We start from the raw sequence: 16,290 nt of genomic DNA, 5'->3' as shown, positions 1-16,290 counted from the left end.
TTTGGAATTATTAATGCAAATATTAACAAGCAATATTTGATACCTGGGGGAGTCAGTATGATGTAACTGCAGAGTCACCTGGAGGCATCACTCCGCTGCAATGACTAAAGTTGTACACTGAATTCTGTAAAATGACTGTACGTTAAGGGGTAAAGCTCCTAAAGGGTGCTATGTTTACATAATATATATAATCCCTTATGTACTGGTTTCATTCTCTACTTATACTCAGACTTTAGTCTTTCAAAAACATTTACAAACATCATCTTGGACTACACATCCCTGTACACACGCATACATGTCCATATGATTCATTGATGCAATACCATTGAAGCCGTTTAAGTCATTTCCTATCAAACACCTACCTTCAAACTCTGATTTTGAGGAATGCCACTGATCAAGCATCACTTTTTACCTGCATTGGCACCAGATCTCACTCCTACCATCAGTCAGTAATGTGTTTTTCTGTCCTTATCCACTGACTGTTTGGCTGTCAACAAAGTAAGACTCAGTGGACTGTCATGATTCTCTGTGTCTTAATATACATTAAGTAGCATTTATTTAATCGGTAATGAACTCATTGAAGCCTGTTTGGAAGACCAGAAAGGTAGCCTATTGCAAATCATATAACTAATTTAAAGTATGCTGATCTTAGTGTTAATTTTATTATTTATAGACATCAGGCCACTGCATGGAGAATCATTACAGACTGCTACATATGAAAGCTGTTGATAGGTTGCCCATTCTATTTTATTGGCTCAACAGAATAGCCTTTGTTGCATCTTTGATCACCTGACCTTTACCCATGTGCCTTATGCATGAATATGTTGAGAAAAGGTGTCTGAAATGTGGCACTTTATACCAACCACAAAAATAATTTCTGTTTTTAACTAATATATCGATATAAAAGGAAAATCAGCAATAATTATTAAATTGGATCACATATACTGAGCAATCCTAATGCAGGATTGAAACACTGTATGTTTTGTTATTCCATTTCTGCAAGTTCCTTGGCTGGCTCTGTTCAGAGACCCCAGTATTTTCACTGGTAACCATTAGACATATTATACCGCGGTGGTGCAGCAGTAGTGTTGTTGCCTCACGGCAAGAGGTTCTCCCATTCGATTCTTGGCTGGAGTGCAGGGAGTGCCTTCTGTGTGAAGTCTGCATGTCCACCCCGCAGTTGGGTGGCATTCGAACGACATGCGTAAAATGGTCGTGCCTTCATTGAAGGTTGGGCATCAAGCTGGCACCTTGCCGTTCATGAAAATCTACTGCCAGTCATTACCAGACTGGAGTTCCGCTGTGGCGACCCCTAACCGGGAAAAGCCAAAAGACAAACAAACAACCATTAGACATGATAGGGACCCACTAAAACAAGTCCCAAACCATGGAGGCTGAATGGCTCCACCAAAAGGCAATCTGCATTAACCTCAGATCCTTAACTGTCACTAAGGAGAACAGACAATCCCTGAGACATTTCATCATTATCTTTCTGTGATTTTGGTGCATCAACAGGTCCACACCTAATAGTATCAGTTTATAAAAGCAAGATATTACCAATAAGTGCAATATTTACATATTATTTTATATTCAAATTACACAGTATCCCAGCATAACATACCTTACCTTATGAAAGGATTAAGCGCGAGGTCCAGACTAACTCTCATATCCAGAGGATATGTGCAGTGGTAGTTGATGTAGGTTTCCTTGTCTCTGATAATTATCCCCACAGATTTTGGTTGCAAATAAATTGTGTTGGAGTAAGTGACATGGGTTTTATTTTGCTGCGGGAAAATCAGAATAAGCTGAAGTTATGCAGTAACATATTCATGATATAAAAATCATAAATTAAATATATATTGATTTAATTAAGTAAATACAAATACAGCATCACTACTGCAGCCACAAAACTGAATCTGTTTAATTAATTTCATTACAATTGAAATTTCTTCTGTGAGTAAGATAAATGAAGCAGAGAAGTTCAAATGCCTAATGGGACTGAATTGTATCTGTAATAACTATACAGTTGAGAAAGATGCAGAGTTTGTTGGAAGCTGAAATTGTTGAAGTTAAAATTTTATAGGTTCTTAGGAGAATACTAAGCTAGCTGCCCTTTAAGCCTAGCTCATTTCCTTTTTCTTTTTTTTTTTGATCAAATTAACCTATTCCGTGTAGTTAGAGATTGGCTATACCTATCCCATGGTTGATAATTATATATTACCCGAAATGAGAATAATTGGGAATATACAAATTGATGAGACCCGTACATGGGATAAAGTATTTAGGAGCTGCCTCTGTCCATTAGTAATACAAGGGGAAGTCCTGAGGAAAATTTTCTGTTTCTTATCCACAGATCCAAGTTGTACTTGAATATGGACAAGGATGAGCTTTTTTTTATGTGGATCAGGCGTCTGTTCCACATCAGTGGTATCCTCTGTAGGATACACCTGTCTTTCCAAACCATTCGTTTGGTGTTGCAGAAGAGGTTTAGATCACATGACTGAGTATTTCTGATGACATTTGACTTGCTGATGTGCAGCAAGTCCGTCATTAAAGGGTCGGAGAATACCTTGTATGCTGGACACAGGTCACCTCTTAGCAGTCTGTAGGATAACAAATATAATGACAGGGCTTTCCGACAGTTCATGTAGGACATATTTTTTAGAACTTGTATCCCTTTAGTAAGGTACCTCTGTGGACATTCCAGTTGCTGCATGTGTCTGGACAGATACATGCAAAGGCGGCATTATATTTGATGATTGACCTAATGATAGCGGAGTAAAGGGGGACAATGACATCCCTAGATCTAGAAACAATTCCTTTGTTTATAAGCATGCAATATGGAAGGACGTTCTTATACCAATGGACACATGTTTGTCAAAAGTTATTTCTCTGTCCACATACATTCTAAATCCCAAACAACTGGATCAGCTATTGGGGGCATTTGTCAATGTGCTAGTTCCCTGAGGTAGATGACTTCCCAAAGGATACAATAATGCATTTTTTTTGCATTTAGTTTCAGTTCATGATTTTAGCACCAGTTATTTATTTGGGACAAACCATTCTGCAGAAGGGTTAAGTCATTCAGGGATTCAATGACTGCTCCTACCTTGAAGTCAGCTGCACACTTAACCAGCCACAGCCCTTTGATAATTTCTTTTACTTCAGAAAAGTAGATGCCAAACAGGAGAGGTACCAGCACAGAACCCTGGGGGACTCCACAGGTCTCTTGGTGGAGGTGACTTCCCCTATTTTGATTTCCTGCATCTTATCTGTGAGCCACCTGGCAGTCCAGCAAGTGACATAGAGGTTTATTCCCAGTTTATTTAACTTTACTACTAAGCCTGAGTGGGGAAGTGAGTTAAAACCATTAGCCAGGCGAAGGAATGCAGTGTGTACCATTTTGCCTACATCCATTGCTTTGGTGACCTTTTCAAAGAAATCTACCAGGTTGAGTAAGCATGACATGCCTATGATGAATCTAAATAGAGGTGGGTCCAGTGTTTGGCGATTCCCTATATCCTGAATGATTACTCCCCTGATAAGTCTTTCCATGGCTTTGCATATGAGGCTGGTCAGACTTATGGGTCTGTAATTGCCTGGGTCTGTGGAAGGTCTTTCCTTATGCAAGGGAATGACTGCAGCTGTTCTCCATTTCCTTAGTATAAAAACTGTATGGCAGCTGAGATTGATCAGTGTTGTTAGGGGTGTGGTTAAATCATTTATGGCTGCAGAGTTTTAAAGTTAGGAACGGTTAGCTATCCTTCCAAGAAACCTAACCCAAACCCTAAAAACTCTCACCAATTCCCTAAACCTAATTAAACACTTGATCAGTCTGTAAAGCTAATATCACCCCCCCTTCCCAACCCTAATCTTTCAATTCCCTCTGCTTACTCCCCTAAGTTAAAATCCCCTCATCTCCATAACCCTAGTCTCCTGATCACTCCCGAAACCTAAAATACCACCTCCCCTCCCTAACCCTAACCTTCCGCTATCTTCTGATCACTCACTAAACTTAAAATCCCCCTATTCTCCCTAACCCTAATCTCCTGATCACTTCCTAATGATCCCCAAGGAGGCAGGCATGCAGTGTTTGGAATCCAAGTATACAGGGCCTTATTATAACCCATGTATATGTGCATTTCATTAGTTTCTACCAGACTGCAGTACAGCTGCAATGGGTTTAATACCTCCTGAGGTAGGTGAGCTACTACTCATCCACTTGACCCTACCCAACTGTGAGATTTGAGGGCTGGATGGGGTGGGTGGGTAGGGCCAAGTGGATGACTAGTAGCTCACCTTCCTCACCTTGTGAAGTAGGTGAGCTACTAGTCATCCACTTAACCCCATCCACTCACCCCATCCAGCCCTCAAATCTCACAAGTGGATAGTTGATCCCGGGCTGCCAGCATTGCAAATGGCCCTGAACCAAAGGGCCATTTACTTAGCTGCATTTTACAGTTTATGAGCACTTAGTAACTTGCTCTGACTTGCAGACAATGGAAAGAATAATATAAACTTTAACACAGTGGTATTTAATAATGGATAAACCTTAACACCATAGTATTTAGTAATGTGTTATTACTATAACATTATTAAAATACTAACAGGAATCTAATGATTCAGAACAACCAAACAAATAGTAAGCCTAGTAGCTAAAAATGTCTCACTATGAAAAACCTGTTGAAGCTAATTAGGATGCATCATACTATGTGATACAAGATTTAAAATGCAGACAAAAAGCGTACATAACCAAACTGTTCCTCTCATATTTGTTACTTCTTGGCAGGTTGTATACTTTAGTTTGTGTTGTTTTTAGTAAAGCAGTATCATTGAGGCTGTCCTGCAATGAACTATTTTTCAATGCTGGTCACAGTTACACTGCTTGTAAGTTTAATTGTTGTCTATTTGAACTGCGTAATAATGACTGTGTTTCTGGATGGAATAATTAATTAATCATTGTCAGTGGCACAGAAGGCTGTGGGTTCTATTACTGACACTGCAGTGCAGCATAAGGAAGGGGTGCTATAGTCCTGAGTGTGTTATCCTTCAGATGACATGTTAAACTGAGGTCTCATCTGCTGGAGTTGATGATAGCTCAGGTGAAAGTAAAAGATCCCATGATACCTACTGAAAAGAGTAGGGGAAGTTCCCCGATACCCTGGCCCAATCTCTACTAGTAGTATAAATACCAACTTGGATCTCCCTTGAAAAGAGGACACTAGCATAGTGGGACTAACCCAGTTAACAAAGGATAAATAAAAATAAATAGCCTGCAAATGATTTCACGGGGTGACAATTGTAGAGCAAGATCTGTCAAGCTAAGACTTTGTACCATGTATATTTTTTATGGTAGGAGCTCTCACTTCATATATGCCAAGAGTGATTCACTCTTCTGAAGTGAAAAGCTACATTCAGAGTGAATTTACCCCTGATTTAAGATGTTAAATGTATCAGGAAACATGCAAAATAAATAATTTTAAAAATATCAAAAGTTGAGTATCACACAAGTTATTCATGGATTATATACTCATACAAAATAGACTTTCCCTTACAGTTAATTGTGTTCCACAGTATCCACTCCTGGCATAGGTGGTCAGGGAAATGGAGCTTTTGTTGTACACTTCCACAGCTCCCATGCACATTCGGTCTTTCAGACTGATACTTGAGATGTCATATCCCATTGCGTCTAGCTGGCATTTATTTAGCGATACTTTCATTTGTGATGTGCTGCAGGTTAGAGCTGGCTGCAGCTTTCTGAAATCTAAAACACATACATAACACAGTGGCTAAATATTTAGACCCTTTTCATATTTGATATAGTTTGTTACACAATTTAAAACAAGGAGTGCAATACAGGAAATTAATCTCTCTGTACATACTGTACACACTGTATGAGGTGCTGTTTTCTTGAGCTCTCACTAAAATTGTAACTGCTCAGGCAGCACACTGGCTTGACTACCAAGCAGTCTTATGAATATGGAATATAAACCCACATGAATAAATACATTTATTAAGCAAACAAATAACTAAATTCATATTCTATCTGGCTTGAAATGTGGTACAAGCATTTAGTTTCATTTTTTATTATTTTTGATACACCTAGATGCCATTACCAGAATCCTGCTGAAGACTCTTATACATGTCAGTGGCCTTGCTTTGATTAATGCAGGCTACACACAAAGCTGAAGATACAGGCAGAAATACTAGCTGGATTTCTGCTGTTTATTTTCTCATAAAATTATATTAGCCATTAAGAAAACTAAAATTGCCACAGTTGAATGACTTTCTAGATTCTAGTTTTGCAGGTATAAAGAGAACTATTGAAAGAGTTTCTTAATTTAAGTAAGTAGTTGTTTCTTTTGACTACAAAGACATATGAGAAAAGTACATTATCTAAATAAGAAAATGTATCATAAATAGCTTCCTATTTCAGTTTACAGTTAAACTTCAGGATCCTAGTATTTAGAAAACATGTTCCAGTTTTACATTGTATGTCTTACATAGACATATTCTGGGATTCATTTCTCCGAAGCCATTTAACATTAGTGCCTTTACAGTGCTGTGGAGACTGAGTGTTTACCTACTCAAGTAGCACCCTGTGTTTATCTGGACACTTGGGTGCTAGCAGTAGAGGAAGGGAAAGAGTTTGTGGCTGTTAACATGTACTCATTCATGTTCATAGGAGGTTACTAGGCTATTGGCCCTAGGGCCTTTGTAAGCCTAGCCATGTTATACCCTTGTTCCCTTATTGACCAAGTTGTATGGTCTATACTTGCAGTGCGACTCTATGATCAGCACTGACTGCTCTTATCCAAGAGAGACATAGGTGACAGCCCTGGGATAAATTTATGGTCTCTCATCCAGTTGTCTAAGATACGCTTAAATAGGATCGTTGAGGAGCTTTGTTTTATGTGAATTGGGAGTTTGTTCTAGAGGATCTGTCTCTCCAGCATGTCCTGTTAATGTCACAGGCTAGGTCAAGATCCCTAGAGTGAGTGAATCTTGTCCCATTCGACTTCCAGATGTGCAGCATTTTTATTAGAGCAGGGTCTGAGACTGCTCCATAGGCCAGGCACAAGTTGTCTCTCAGCAGTCTATAAGATACAGAGTACAGTGACAGGGTCTTCAGTCTGTCCATGTAGGTCATGTGTTGTGTCTGCTGAGGTACATACAAAAGGGAGCATTGTATTCTATTAGTGGTCTGATGAGGGATGAGTATAGGGGAGTTATAACATCCTTAGCTCCGGATGTGATGCCCCTAATTATGAAATATGCAACATAGAATGCATTCCTTACCATTGTGGACATATGGTAAACAAAGTTAAGGTTGCTATCAACCTATGTTTTCAAATCTCTCACCACAAGATTTGAGCTAAGGGGGTACTGTTAATATTGTAATTTGCAGGGACTTTCCCTTTGTCGAAAGGGATGATAACACTTTTTTTTGCATTTAGTTTAAGTCTGTGGCTTTGACACAAATCATTTGTCTTTGTAAACCCTTTATGTAGTATGTCAACATCGTTAGAGGGACTCAATGATTGCACCTAGTTTGCAGTCATTGGCAAACTTGATATGCCATAGGCCATGTATTTTCACCTGGATTTCTGAGAAATATATTCCAAACAGTAGGGGGCCAAGCACAGATATTTCTGGTACACCACTGGTAGAGGTGGAATCCCCAACTTTGACTGTATGCGTTCTGTCGGTGAGCCAATTGGCTACCCATCTAGTGACATGCGGGTTAATTCCCAGCTGGGTGAGTTTCTCAAAAATGCCTGAGTGGGGGATTGTGTCAAAAGCCTTGGCTAAGTCAAGATAGGCTGCATGTACTCTTTTACCATCATGCAGAGCTGTGGTGACATTCTCAAAGAAGTTCACCAGGTTTAATAAGCATGATCTACGCTTAACAGAGCCAAATTGTATCAGGTCAGGAGTTTGACAGTCATGTTTGTCTTTGTTGATATGGTCCATGATGATTCTCTCCATGGCCTTACAAATAAGTTGGGTAGGCTTATGGGTCTATAGTTCCCAGGGTCGGTTGATGGATCCCCTTTGTACAAGGGAACTGCTGTTGCAATTTTCCATTCTGCTGGGACAAAGCCAGTACTTAGACCAGTGATGGTGAATCTTTTGGGTTTGGCATGTCAAAAGCTCCTGGCACAAAATAATTCAGTGCACTTTACATAAGCAATGAATGCAAAAGCAGTGTCTTTGGTAATTTGAGTGTTGGTGATTGCTGATGTATCATCCAAAATGTCATGGCATGTGTCACCTTTGACACGCATGTCATACGTTCACCATCACTCACTTATACTGTGGTGGAAGTGAGTGCCAAGTGGTTCCACTTGGTCCTGTTTTAGACCATTTACTAGGCAGCCTTAGATGTTATCTGGTCCCATACAGGCTGTGTTTTTGGCCATGGAGAGTGCAGTTGTGACCTGCTCTTTGGTAGAGGTAGAGGACTGGTGACAGGTATGCTTTGGAGTATATATTATAAAATAAAACTCCCAAACCGATAAAACAACCAGTGAAAAAAATAAAATGTACTAAGAAAAAACAATAACACTGGTTGTAACAAGGCTAAAAACAAAAGCATTTAATGGAGTAAGCGCTTTCACAGATACACCGCTTCTTCAGACTACATTCAAACAAACATCACATTTAAATGCTAAAACAATCAAACTAATTATGACATCATACAATTAGAACCTAGTTTACTTAAAGGAACACTGTATAGTAACTCTTAAAAACAATAAAATCAATGCTTCAGTGGCTTTGCCTTAAGAAAGGGTTTAAGTGAAACCATGCTGTTCAAGCCCGGAGGCTTGTCAGCATGGAATCACAAAATCCATTCTTGTTCAACTAGTTCAGTAGCATTTTTAAAGTCTCCCCTTCTCTTCTTAGCAGCTACAATCTGAAGTACTAAAAACTTAAATATGTGGTCCATGCCTTCCTTCATGTTATGCATAGCTAGTCCAGTACTAGTTCTGCAAAAAGCTGACCCTTCCCATTTTGATTTCTAACATAGCTAAATAATGTCTTATGATTATCCTTAACTAGGGATATTAGTTTAGCTTTGCAATTGACTTTAGAGGACTTTACAAGATATCAAATGTTCTTGTTCAGGCTATGGAGGGTGTCCTTCCTCTGCTGAGTCAGTCTTCTCTTGTTCTTAGACATTAGATTCTTCTTCTTATTGTATAACCTATTTATGCTTGATGTCCACCAGAGTGGCTTGTTTATTAGTGGGTACCTTGTTTTGATCCATTCAGGTACAGCTGAGTCTATACATATGTATAGGTGTTTATACAGGGCATTTGTGTAAACCTCTGTATAGCAGTCTTTATTGATAGTGGTAGCAGGGAATTTCAAACTATTTATGCCATCCCTTAGGAGGCTATAATTGCTTTGAAGAAATGTTTCATCCTTTTTGTTTTTGAGTGGAGTCAGGTATGATTATTACTTCAAACAAGACTGATTTAAGATCAGACCTTACCAGGGAGGGCAACACACAGGGGGTAGTGCAGAGACCTCTTATGTTGGTGAGTAGTAAGTCTAGGACATGCGAGCCCCTTGTTTGGGGTGCAGACTATCTGTTTCAGAACATTTGTATTAACAAAGTCCAGGAACATTATGGTGAGCGAGTTTGCGCTCATATATGACTTCCAATTGATAAAAGAGTAGTTGAAATCACCCATGACCAAGGTGTTTGGCTGTATAATGACTGACTGAAGTAGGTCCAGGTAGGCAAAGTGGTTCTTGTGGTTCATGGTTGGGGACCTTTAGCTAACAATGATATGGAAGGAGGTTTTACCTACAGTTAGTTGGACTTGGAATAGCTCTAGGTAGTCATGCTGTTTGACTGGTCTTAAGTTGCATTTGTCTTTGATGAAGATGGCTACACCTCTGCTTTTGTTTTTTTCCATGATAGTTTTGAGGTCTGAATGTGTGGAAGTCATTGTAGCCTTGCATGGCCAGGGTGCTCTCTGCGGCCTTGAACCATGTCTCTGTGACTGCACAGACATTGGCATCTTCCAAAGTAAGGAGTGCTTCCAGTGAGTGCTGTTTCCAATTTAGACTCCTAGCATTAAGCAGCATAACCCTGAGTTCTAGTAGACTTTTTTACATTGGGAATTTTTTTGTTAGGACATTGCCTAAAATAAGGCATTATGGGGAGGCAAGTATAACCAAAAGCCAAGAGGTGACAGGTGAAAACCATCTCTGGCAAAGCAGCATGGTCTGTTGACCATATTTTGCCAGGCTGACAGATACTGGATACCCCAGGATTAACACCAGAAGCTAAGCCGATTGTTAAAATCAATTATTTGTTGTTTATATTGAGGCAACATCCTGGGTGAAGGAAGAATGCTGCTTAGGGCTAGGGACATACCTGCCTGGGACACATAATCTGAGAGCTCACTCATGTCTCTCTTCATATAGTCCAGTGATGTATGTCTCAAGTCATTCACTCCAACATGGACTATGACAGAGTCATAACGGTACTTGTTGTTGAGAGACTTGAGTGCGTGCATGATCTGATGGATCCTGGCACCTGACAGGCAGCTGACCATGACCTCTTCCTTGTCCAGCCTGGTGGATGAAAGGCAGGTATTATTTGACTACTCCATCAACCCAGAGGAAGGACTGGGGAAGTAAAAATTCTCAGCTGTCAAATTTGGCTTCTGTTATTTGAGTGTATGGTTTGGGTATATACCCTGTAATCTTAGGATGTAGCAACACTGTAGAAGGAAGGAAGGGTAGAAAATTGTACAATACAATCAAGAAATGTTCTCCAGCCACATCCTGGGCATTGCAGTTGCCCCACATCTTGCACACTATTTGGGAAAAAATGAGAAGGGAGGCTTTGGACTTTTATGGATACCATCCTTTCACACATTTACCTCACGCATTTATCTCATACAGAGGTAAACGTGCTTCAATGAAGCTGTTTTAAGCTAATTACTTTTATTTATAGATCTATTGTTAACCAACTAAAACACAGCTTGATTCTTCTTTGCAAGGATTTATTACTTTATTATTTCCAACATCTAACTGTGCATTTTTACACATTAACTATTTTATTGTCTATATGAAACAGCAGAAGGTTTAGTTTTTTATCACATTTTTGAGCAAGACTTTGGTACAGGACTACCATGCATTAAATACATACCTCCTTAAATGTTTTCTTATAGTGTTAAATGTAACCAGAACATTACAGGTTGTGAATATTAATTGAACTTAATTTTACTGGTGTTGTTTGTGTTTCTTTTTAATAATTATATATGTACTCTTGATCCTAAACGGTGAAAAGATTTCTACGCCAGAAGTCTAAACCTCAAGATGCACGCACTCGAAACTCTCCTTAGCATGGAGAACATCGATATCTGTGCAGTAACAGAAACCTGGTTCAGGGCTCCCGAGAGCACCCCAGCACTACCAGGTTATACCTCATACCATGCTTTTCATTTAAAACTTGGACCCGAACCACAAAGGAGGAGTATCGATATTCATCAAAGATACCCACACCTCCAGGTTGGTGGCAAAGCACGAAGCATCAGAGACTATCCATGTGCAACTAACAGTGGGTAAAACTGCCTTCCAGTTTATAGCCTGCTACAGACCACCCTCCCAAACCCAGGAACCCCACTCGGCCTTCCTGAGAACACTGGAAAATATGAAGGTCTCTCCAAACACCATTATATTGGGCTGACTTCAACTACCCAAACATAGACTGGGAGCATTACTCTGGCTCAACACCTAGCCAAAGGTTCCTAGAATTTATAAACTCAAATGCTATGGAACAACTTGTTACCACTCCCACAAGAGGGGAAAACATACTGGACCTGATCATCACCAACATGGGGACTCTATGCTCCAGACCAGAAGTGTATCCCTCACTGGTAAGATCAGACCATAAACTAATCTCACTGGATATTCACATCGACCCCACCCCTGCCCAGAAAACCACAGTGAAAAACTTCTCTAAAGCAAATTTCACACTCCTCAAAACTGAGGTGGAATCCTTCAAAGCCCCGGGCCTGTGGAAAATACAGCCCAGACCGCAGAATCCTTTATAAGCATTCTATGAACACCTTCAGGAATGCATGGATCATCACGATCCCAAATAAAACCAAGACCCAATCCTCCAAAGGCAGGCGTCCTGTCTGGTGGACCCCAGCCATAAACAAACTATACAATAGAAGGAGGAAGCTACTAAATGATAGAGCAAAATCCCAAAAGGGAAGGCATCACTGATCAGTATTAGCAAAAACTACGGGCACACATAAAATTGTCTAAGGCCAGCTTGAGAGAAAAATTGCACAGGACACTAAGGATAATCACAAGGCTTTCTTTAGTTATGTTAGGAACCTGGGTGGTAATTCCCAGATATGCTCAGAATTAGTCCAAAATGACAAAAATACACGAACCCACAGACATTGCCAACATCCTAGCTGACAGGTTCAGGCAAACTTCTCCCCTCCCACCAAAGGGCAAATATCTATCCCAGCAGAGTGCTGCCCCTGACATCTCAGATGCTCAGGTAAGAGCCGCCCTCTCCAAAGCAAAAACACAGCATCAATGGGACCAGATGGTGTCCCGGGCTGCGTCCTACATGAACTCAAAGAAGAGCTAAACCCAAACATAAAACTACTGTTCAATCTCAGCCTTACTACAGGATATGTGCCCAAAGAGTGGCGTGCAGCAACAGTGGTCCCTCTCCATAAAGGTGGTGCCTCAGCGGATCCTGGAAACTATAAGCCCCATAAGCCTGACTAGCTTGGTCTGCAAAGCTATGGAAAGGATCATCATGGACCTCATAAATAAAGATATTGGGGACCTACAGACACTGGATCCTACAGTTCGGCTTTGTTAAGGAGCAGATCCTGCCTCTTAAACCTGGTTGATTTCTTTGAAACAGTCACCAAGGCCATTGTGAGGGAAGGTGGTCCACACAGCCTACCTGGACCTGCAAAAGCCTTCGATACAATACCCCACTCGGGCATTATAGATAAGCTCACCAGCAAATATAAACCCCTATGTCACTAGATGGATTGCAAACTGGCTCAAGGACAGAACCCACATGGTTAGAATTGCTGGAGCCATGTCAGACTCAAACCAGTTACAAGTGGTGTCCCACAAGGCTCAGTCCTGGGACCTCTCTTGTTCGGTATATATTTCTCGGAGGTACAGGCCAACACGGAAGGACTGTGGCTGACCAAGTTAGCAGATGACTGCAAACTGGGTGCCATAATCGACTCTCCAGCCGACACAAGCATCCTCCAAAGGTCCTCATAGAAACAGACAACTGGTGCCAGAGCCATGGCCTCAAGCTAAATGCCAAAAGTGTATAGTCATCCCCTTTGGCAAAAACAAAGTGCCCACAAATTACCACATAGGTGGTAATCCATTAAGTACAGAAGAAGTAATTAGGGACCTGGGGACCCAAGTTGATAACAATCTCTCATTTGACAACCACGTGGCCAAAGTGGTTAGAAAAACATTTTATATAGCCCACCTAATCATGAAGGGATTCACATCTAGATCAGGGGAGGTCATCGTGCCTCTTTACTCATCCCTCATCAGGCCCATAATTGAGTACAATGCCCTTTTTGGGATGTACCTTACCAGACACCTGCAGCAACTGGAAAGACCCCAAAGTACCTCACCAAGAGGATCAAAGGGCTCAAACAGATGCCATATGCTGCCGGTTAAAGAAACTCCAGCTCTACTCAGTGGCATACCGCCTGTTCAGAGGCGATCTGTGCCTGGCGTATAAAGCCATGTCCAACCGGAATTAATGGACATGCTGCACCTCAGAAAATCCAAATCCCATCGAGCTCTGGCTCGAGACTTGAACATCAGCACTGAAATAAATAGGACATGCTGGAGGGACAGATTCATAACCCAGAGGCTCCCTTCACTCTGGAATAAAATCCCAGTCCAGGTTAGGCAGAGTCCCTCATTGACTCTCTTCAAGAGGAATCTTGATGAGTGGATGGGAGATCGTAGGTTTACCCCGGGTATCACTTCTGTGTCACTGTTAGAGGCATAGTATACTAACTCGAAAAAGGGCATAGCAAAATAAATTTAAAATGGGTGGCGAAAGCCAAACACGATCTGGCTAGGCTTATAAATGCCCTAGGGCAGATAGCCTAGTATGAACCTATGAACCTATGAACCTATGGCAACCGTTGTGATCGGTGGTGGAGCTAGCTCACAAAAGAGCTGTTTTAGCCTGTGGGCAACTGGAGCTCTATACTGAGCTGTTACCCCAGATCTCTATGAGCTCTGAGAAGAGGCTGTTTTGTGTTTAGAATGCCCTTTTCGGGCGATCATGCGGGTAGTTTTAAAAAGAACTGTTTTGTTTGGTTCACGAAGCTGTGTCTGGCTGGCTTAAGTCCAGATTCGAGCTCAGCCGATTGTTAAAATGCCATTTGGTTTGGGAACTCTGAAGGAAGAATGCTGCTGTATTAGGGACATACCTGCTCTGGGACACATAAATCTGAGAGCTCACCTTGGCGTCTCTCTTCATAGTCTAGGATGTATGTCTCAAGTCATTCACTCCAATATGACTATGACAGAGTCATAACGTACTTGTTGTTGAGAGATTCTCTGAGTGCGTGCATCTGATGGATCCTGGCATTCTCACAGGCAGCTGACCATGACCTCTTCCTTGTCCAGCCTGGTGGATGAAAGGTATTATTTGACTACTCCATCAACCCAGAGGAAGTTGGACTGGGAAGTAAAAATTCTCAGCTGTCAAATTTGCTTCTGTTATTGAGGTATGGTTTGGGTATATACTCCTGTAATCTTAGGATGTAGCACTGTAGAAGGAAGTATAGAAAATTGTACACATAATCAAGAAATGCTCCTCTAGCTACATCCTGGGCATTGAAGCGTTCTAACATCTTGCACACTATTTGGGAAAAAAATGAAGGGAGGCTGACTTTTATGGATACCATCCTTTCACATTTACCTCAATGATTTATCTCTATACAGAGGTAAATCTAAGAAGTTTCAATGAAGCTGTTTTAAGCTAATTACTTTATTTATAGATTCATTGTTAACCAACTAAACACAGCTTGATTCTTCTTTGCAAGGATTTATTACTTTATTATTTCCAAATATCTAACTGCATTTTTACAACATTAACTATTTTATTGTCTTATGAAACAGCAGAAGGTTTAGTTTTTTATCACATTTTGACAAGACTTTGGTAGGATCAATACATTAAATACATACCTCCTTAAATGTTTTCTTATAGTGTTAAATGTAACCAGAACATTACAGTTGTGAAACATTAATTGAACTTAATTTTACTGGTGTTGTTTGTGTTTCTGGTTTTAATAATTATATATGTGGAAATAGAAGTGGGCTCATCTCTGTCATGAAAAAGTATGAATAAAATAATACAAAACTAATAAAAGTACTAAACTCTTTTCCATAAATTTCTAAATACAAAAGAGGAGTATCATATTCTATACAGCCAATGTACTGTTATTATTGGAATATCTGGTTAAGACCTAGATGTTAGTGCATAAGATCCTCAGTAAAAGTAAATAATTTAGTGGCACTTTTACATTCAGGCCAGAATTCAGTATTCTGCAGCATAACGTTAATAAATCTTGACTATACTGGTACATTTTTATTACTGCATAGGAACAAGCATACGATAAGATCAGAATAGCCATAAAGAAGCAAAGAATGTAAGGGGTATGGAAAGATACACTTGTAAAGCATAGTTAATTCTGACCTGACTTACTCTGCTCTGGTATACCAAAGATTAATGGGAAATCTGATAATAATAACAAAAACTTTGTTGTGAGAATGATAAGGCCAAAGATGAAAAGGAAAATTAATGCTTACCCGAAGTGAGCAGAGTAGTCTTTTACCAAGGATGGAGGAGTTGAACATTCATAAAAAAGGAAACCTGAAACAGAGTTTTAAACTAGGCAGAAGAAATATGGTAGGGCACCCCACCATAAAAGAAAGAGAGGGCAGAAAAGTATCCATGGGTATAAAGACATTAAAAGGGATTGAAAACTGAAAATAACAGTTACAATTTTAAGATACAGAAAATATTACTGGCAATAGTCACCATATAATGTAAAGATGGCGGGACATGGAAAAAAGGGTAGGAATGGGGCACAGTCTGAAGGTCCTCACATTACAAAATTAGAAGAAAGTCAGTGTATGTAGGCAAGGAAGTGTGGGATATTGGAAGAACAGGAGTTAAGCTTTATTAATGACGAAATGGGATGGTAGAGAAATTGGCTTACAGTTACA

The 16,290-nt window shown here is 40.2% G+C and overlaps 1 protein-coding gene across 1 annotated transcript in view; it reads right to left on the bottom strand.

Moving 5' to 3' along the window:
* The window catches only part of LOC122816744 (uromodulin-like), a gene marked incomplete in the record, with an annotated part of 268,054 nt that overhangs the window by 58,507 nt on the left and 193,257 nt on the right, over positions 1–16,290 (bottom strand). Inside the window, 2 exon segments of the mRNA XM_044089741.1 lie at positions 1,627–1,784; positions 5,556–5,764. Coding sequence (XP_043945676.1) covers positions 1,627–1,784; positions 5,556–5,764 — 367 coding nt within the window.

The sequence above is a fragment of the Protopterus annectens genome, chromosome 12.part0, assembly GCF_019279795.1.
Source record: "Protopterus annectens isolate FY-2018-M chromosome 12.part0, PAN1.0, whole genome shotgun sequence".
NCBI lineage: Eukaryota > Metazoa > Chordata > Ceratodontiformes > Protopteridae > Protopterus > Protopterus annectens.
The sequence above is the reverse complement of the archived record's forward strand: the minus strand, read 5'-3'. Positions and strand labels throughout refer to the sequence as shown.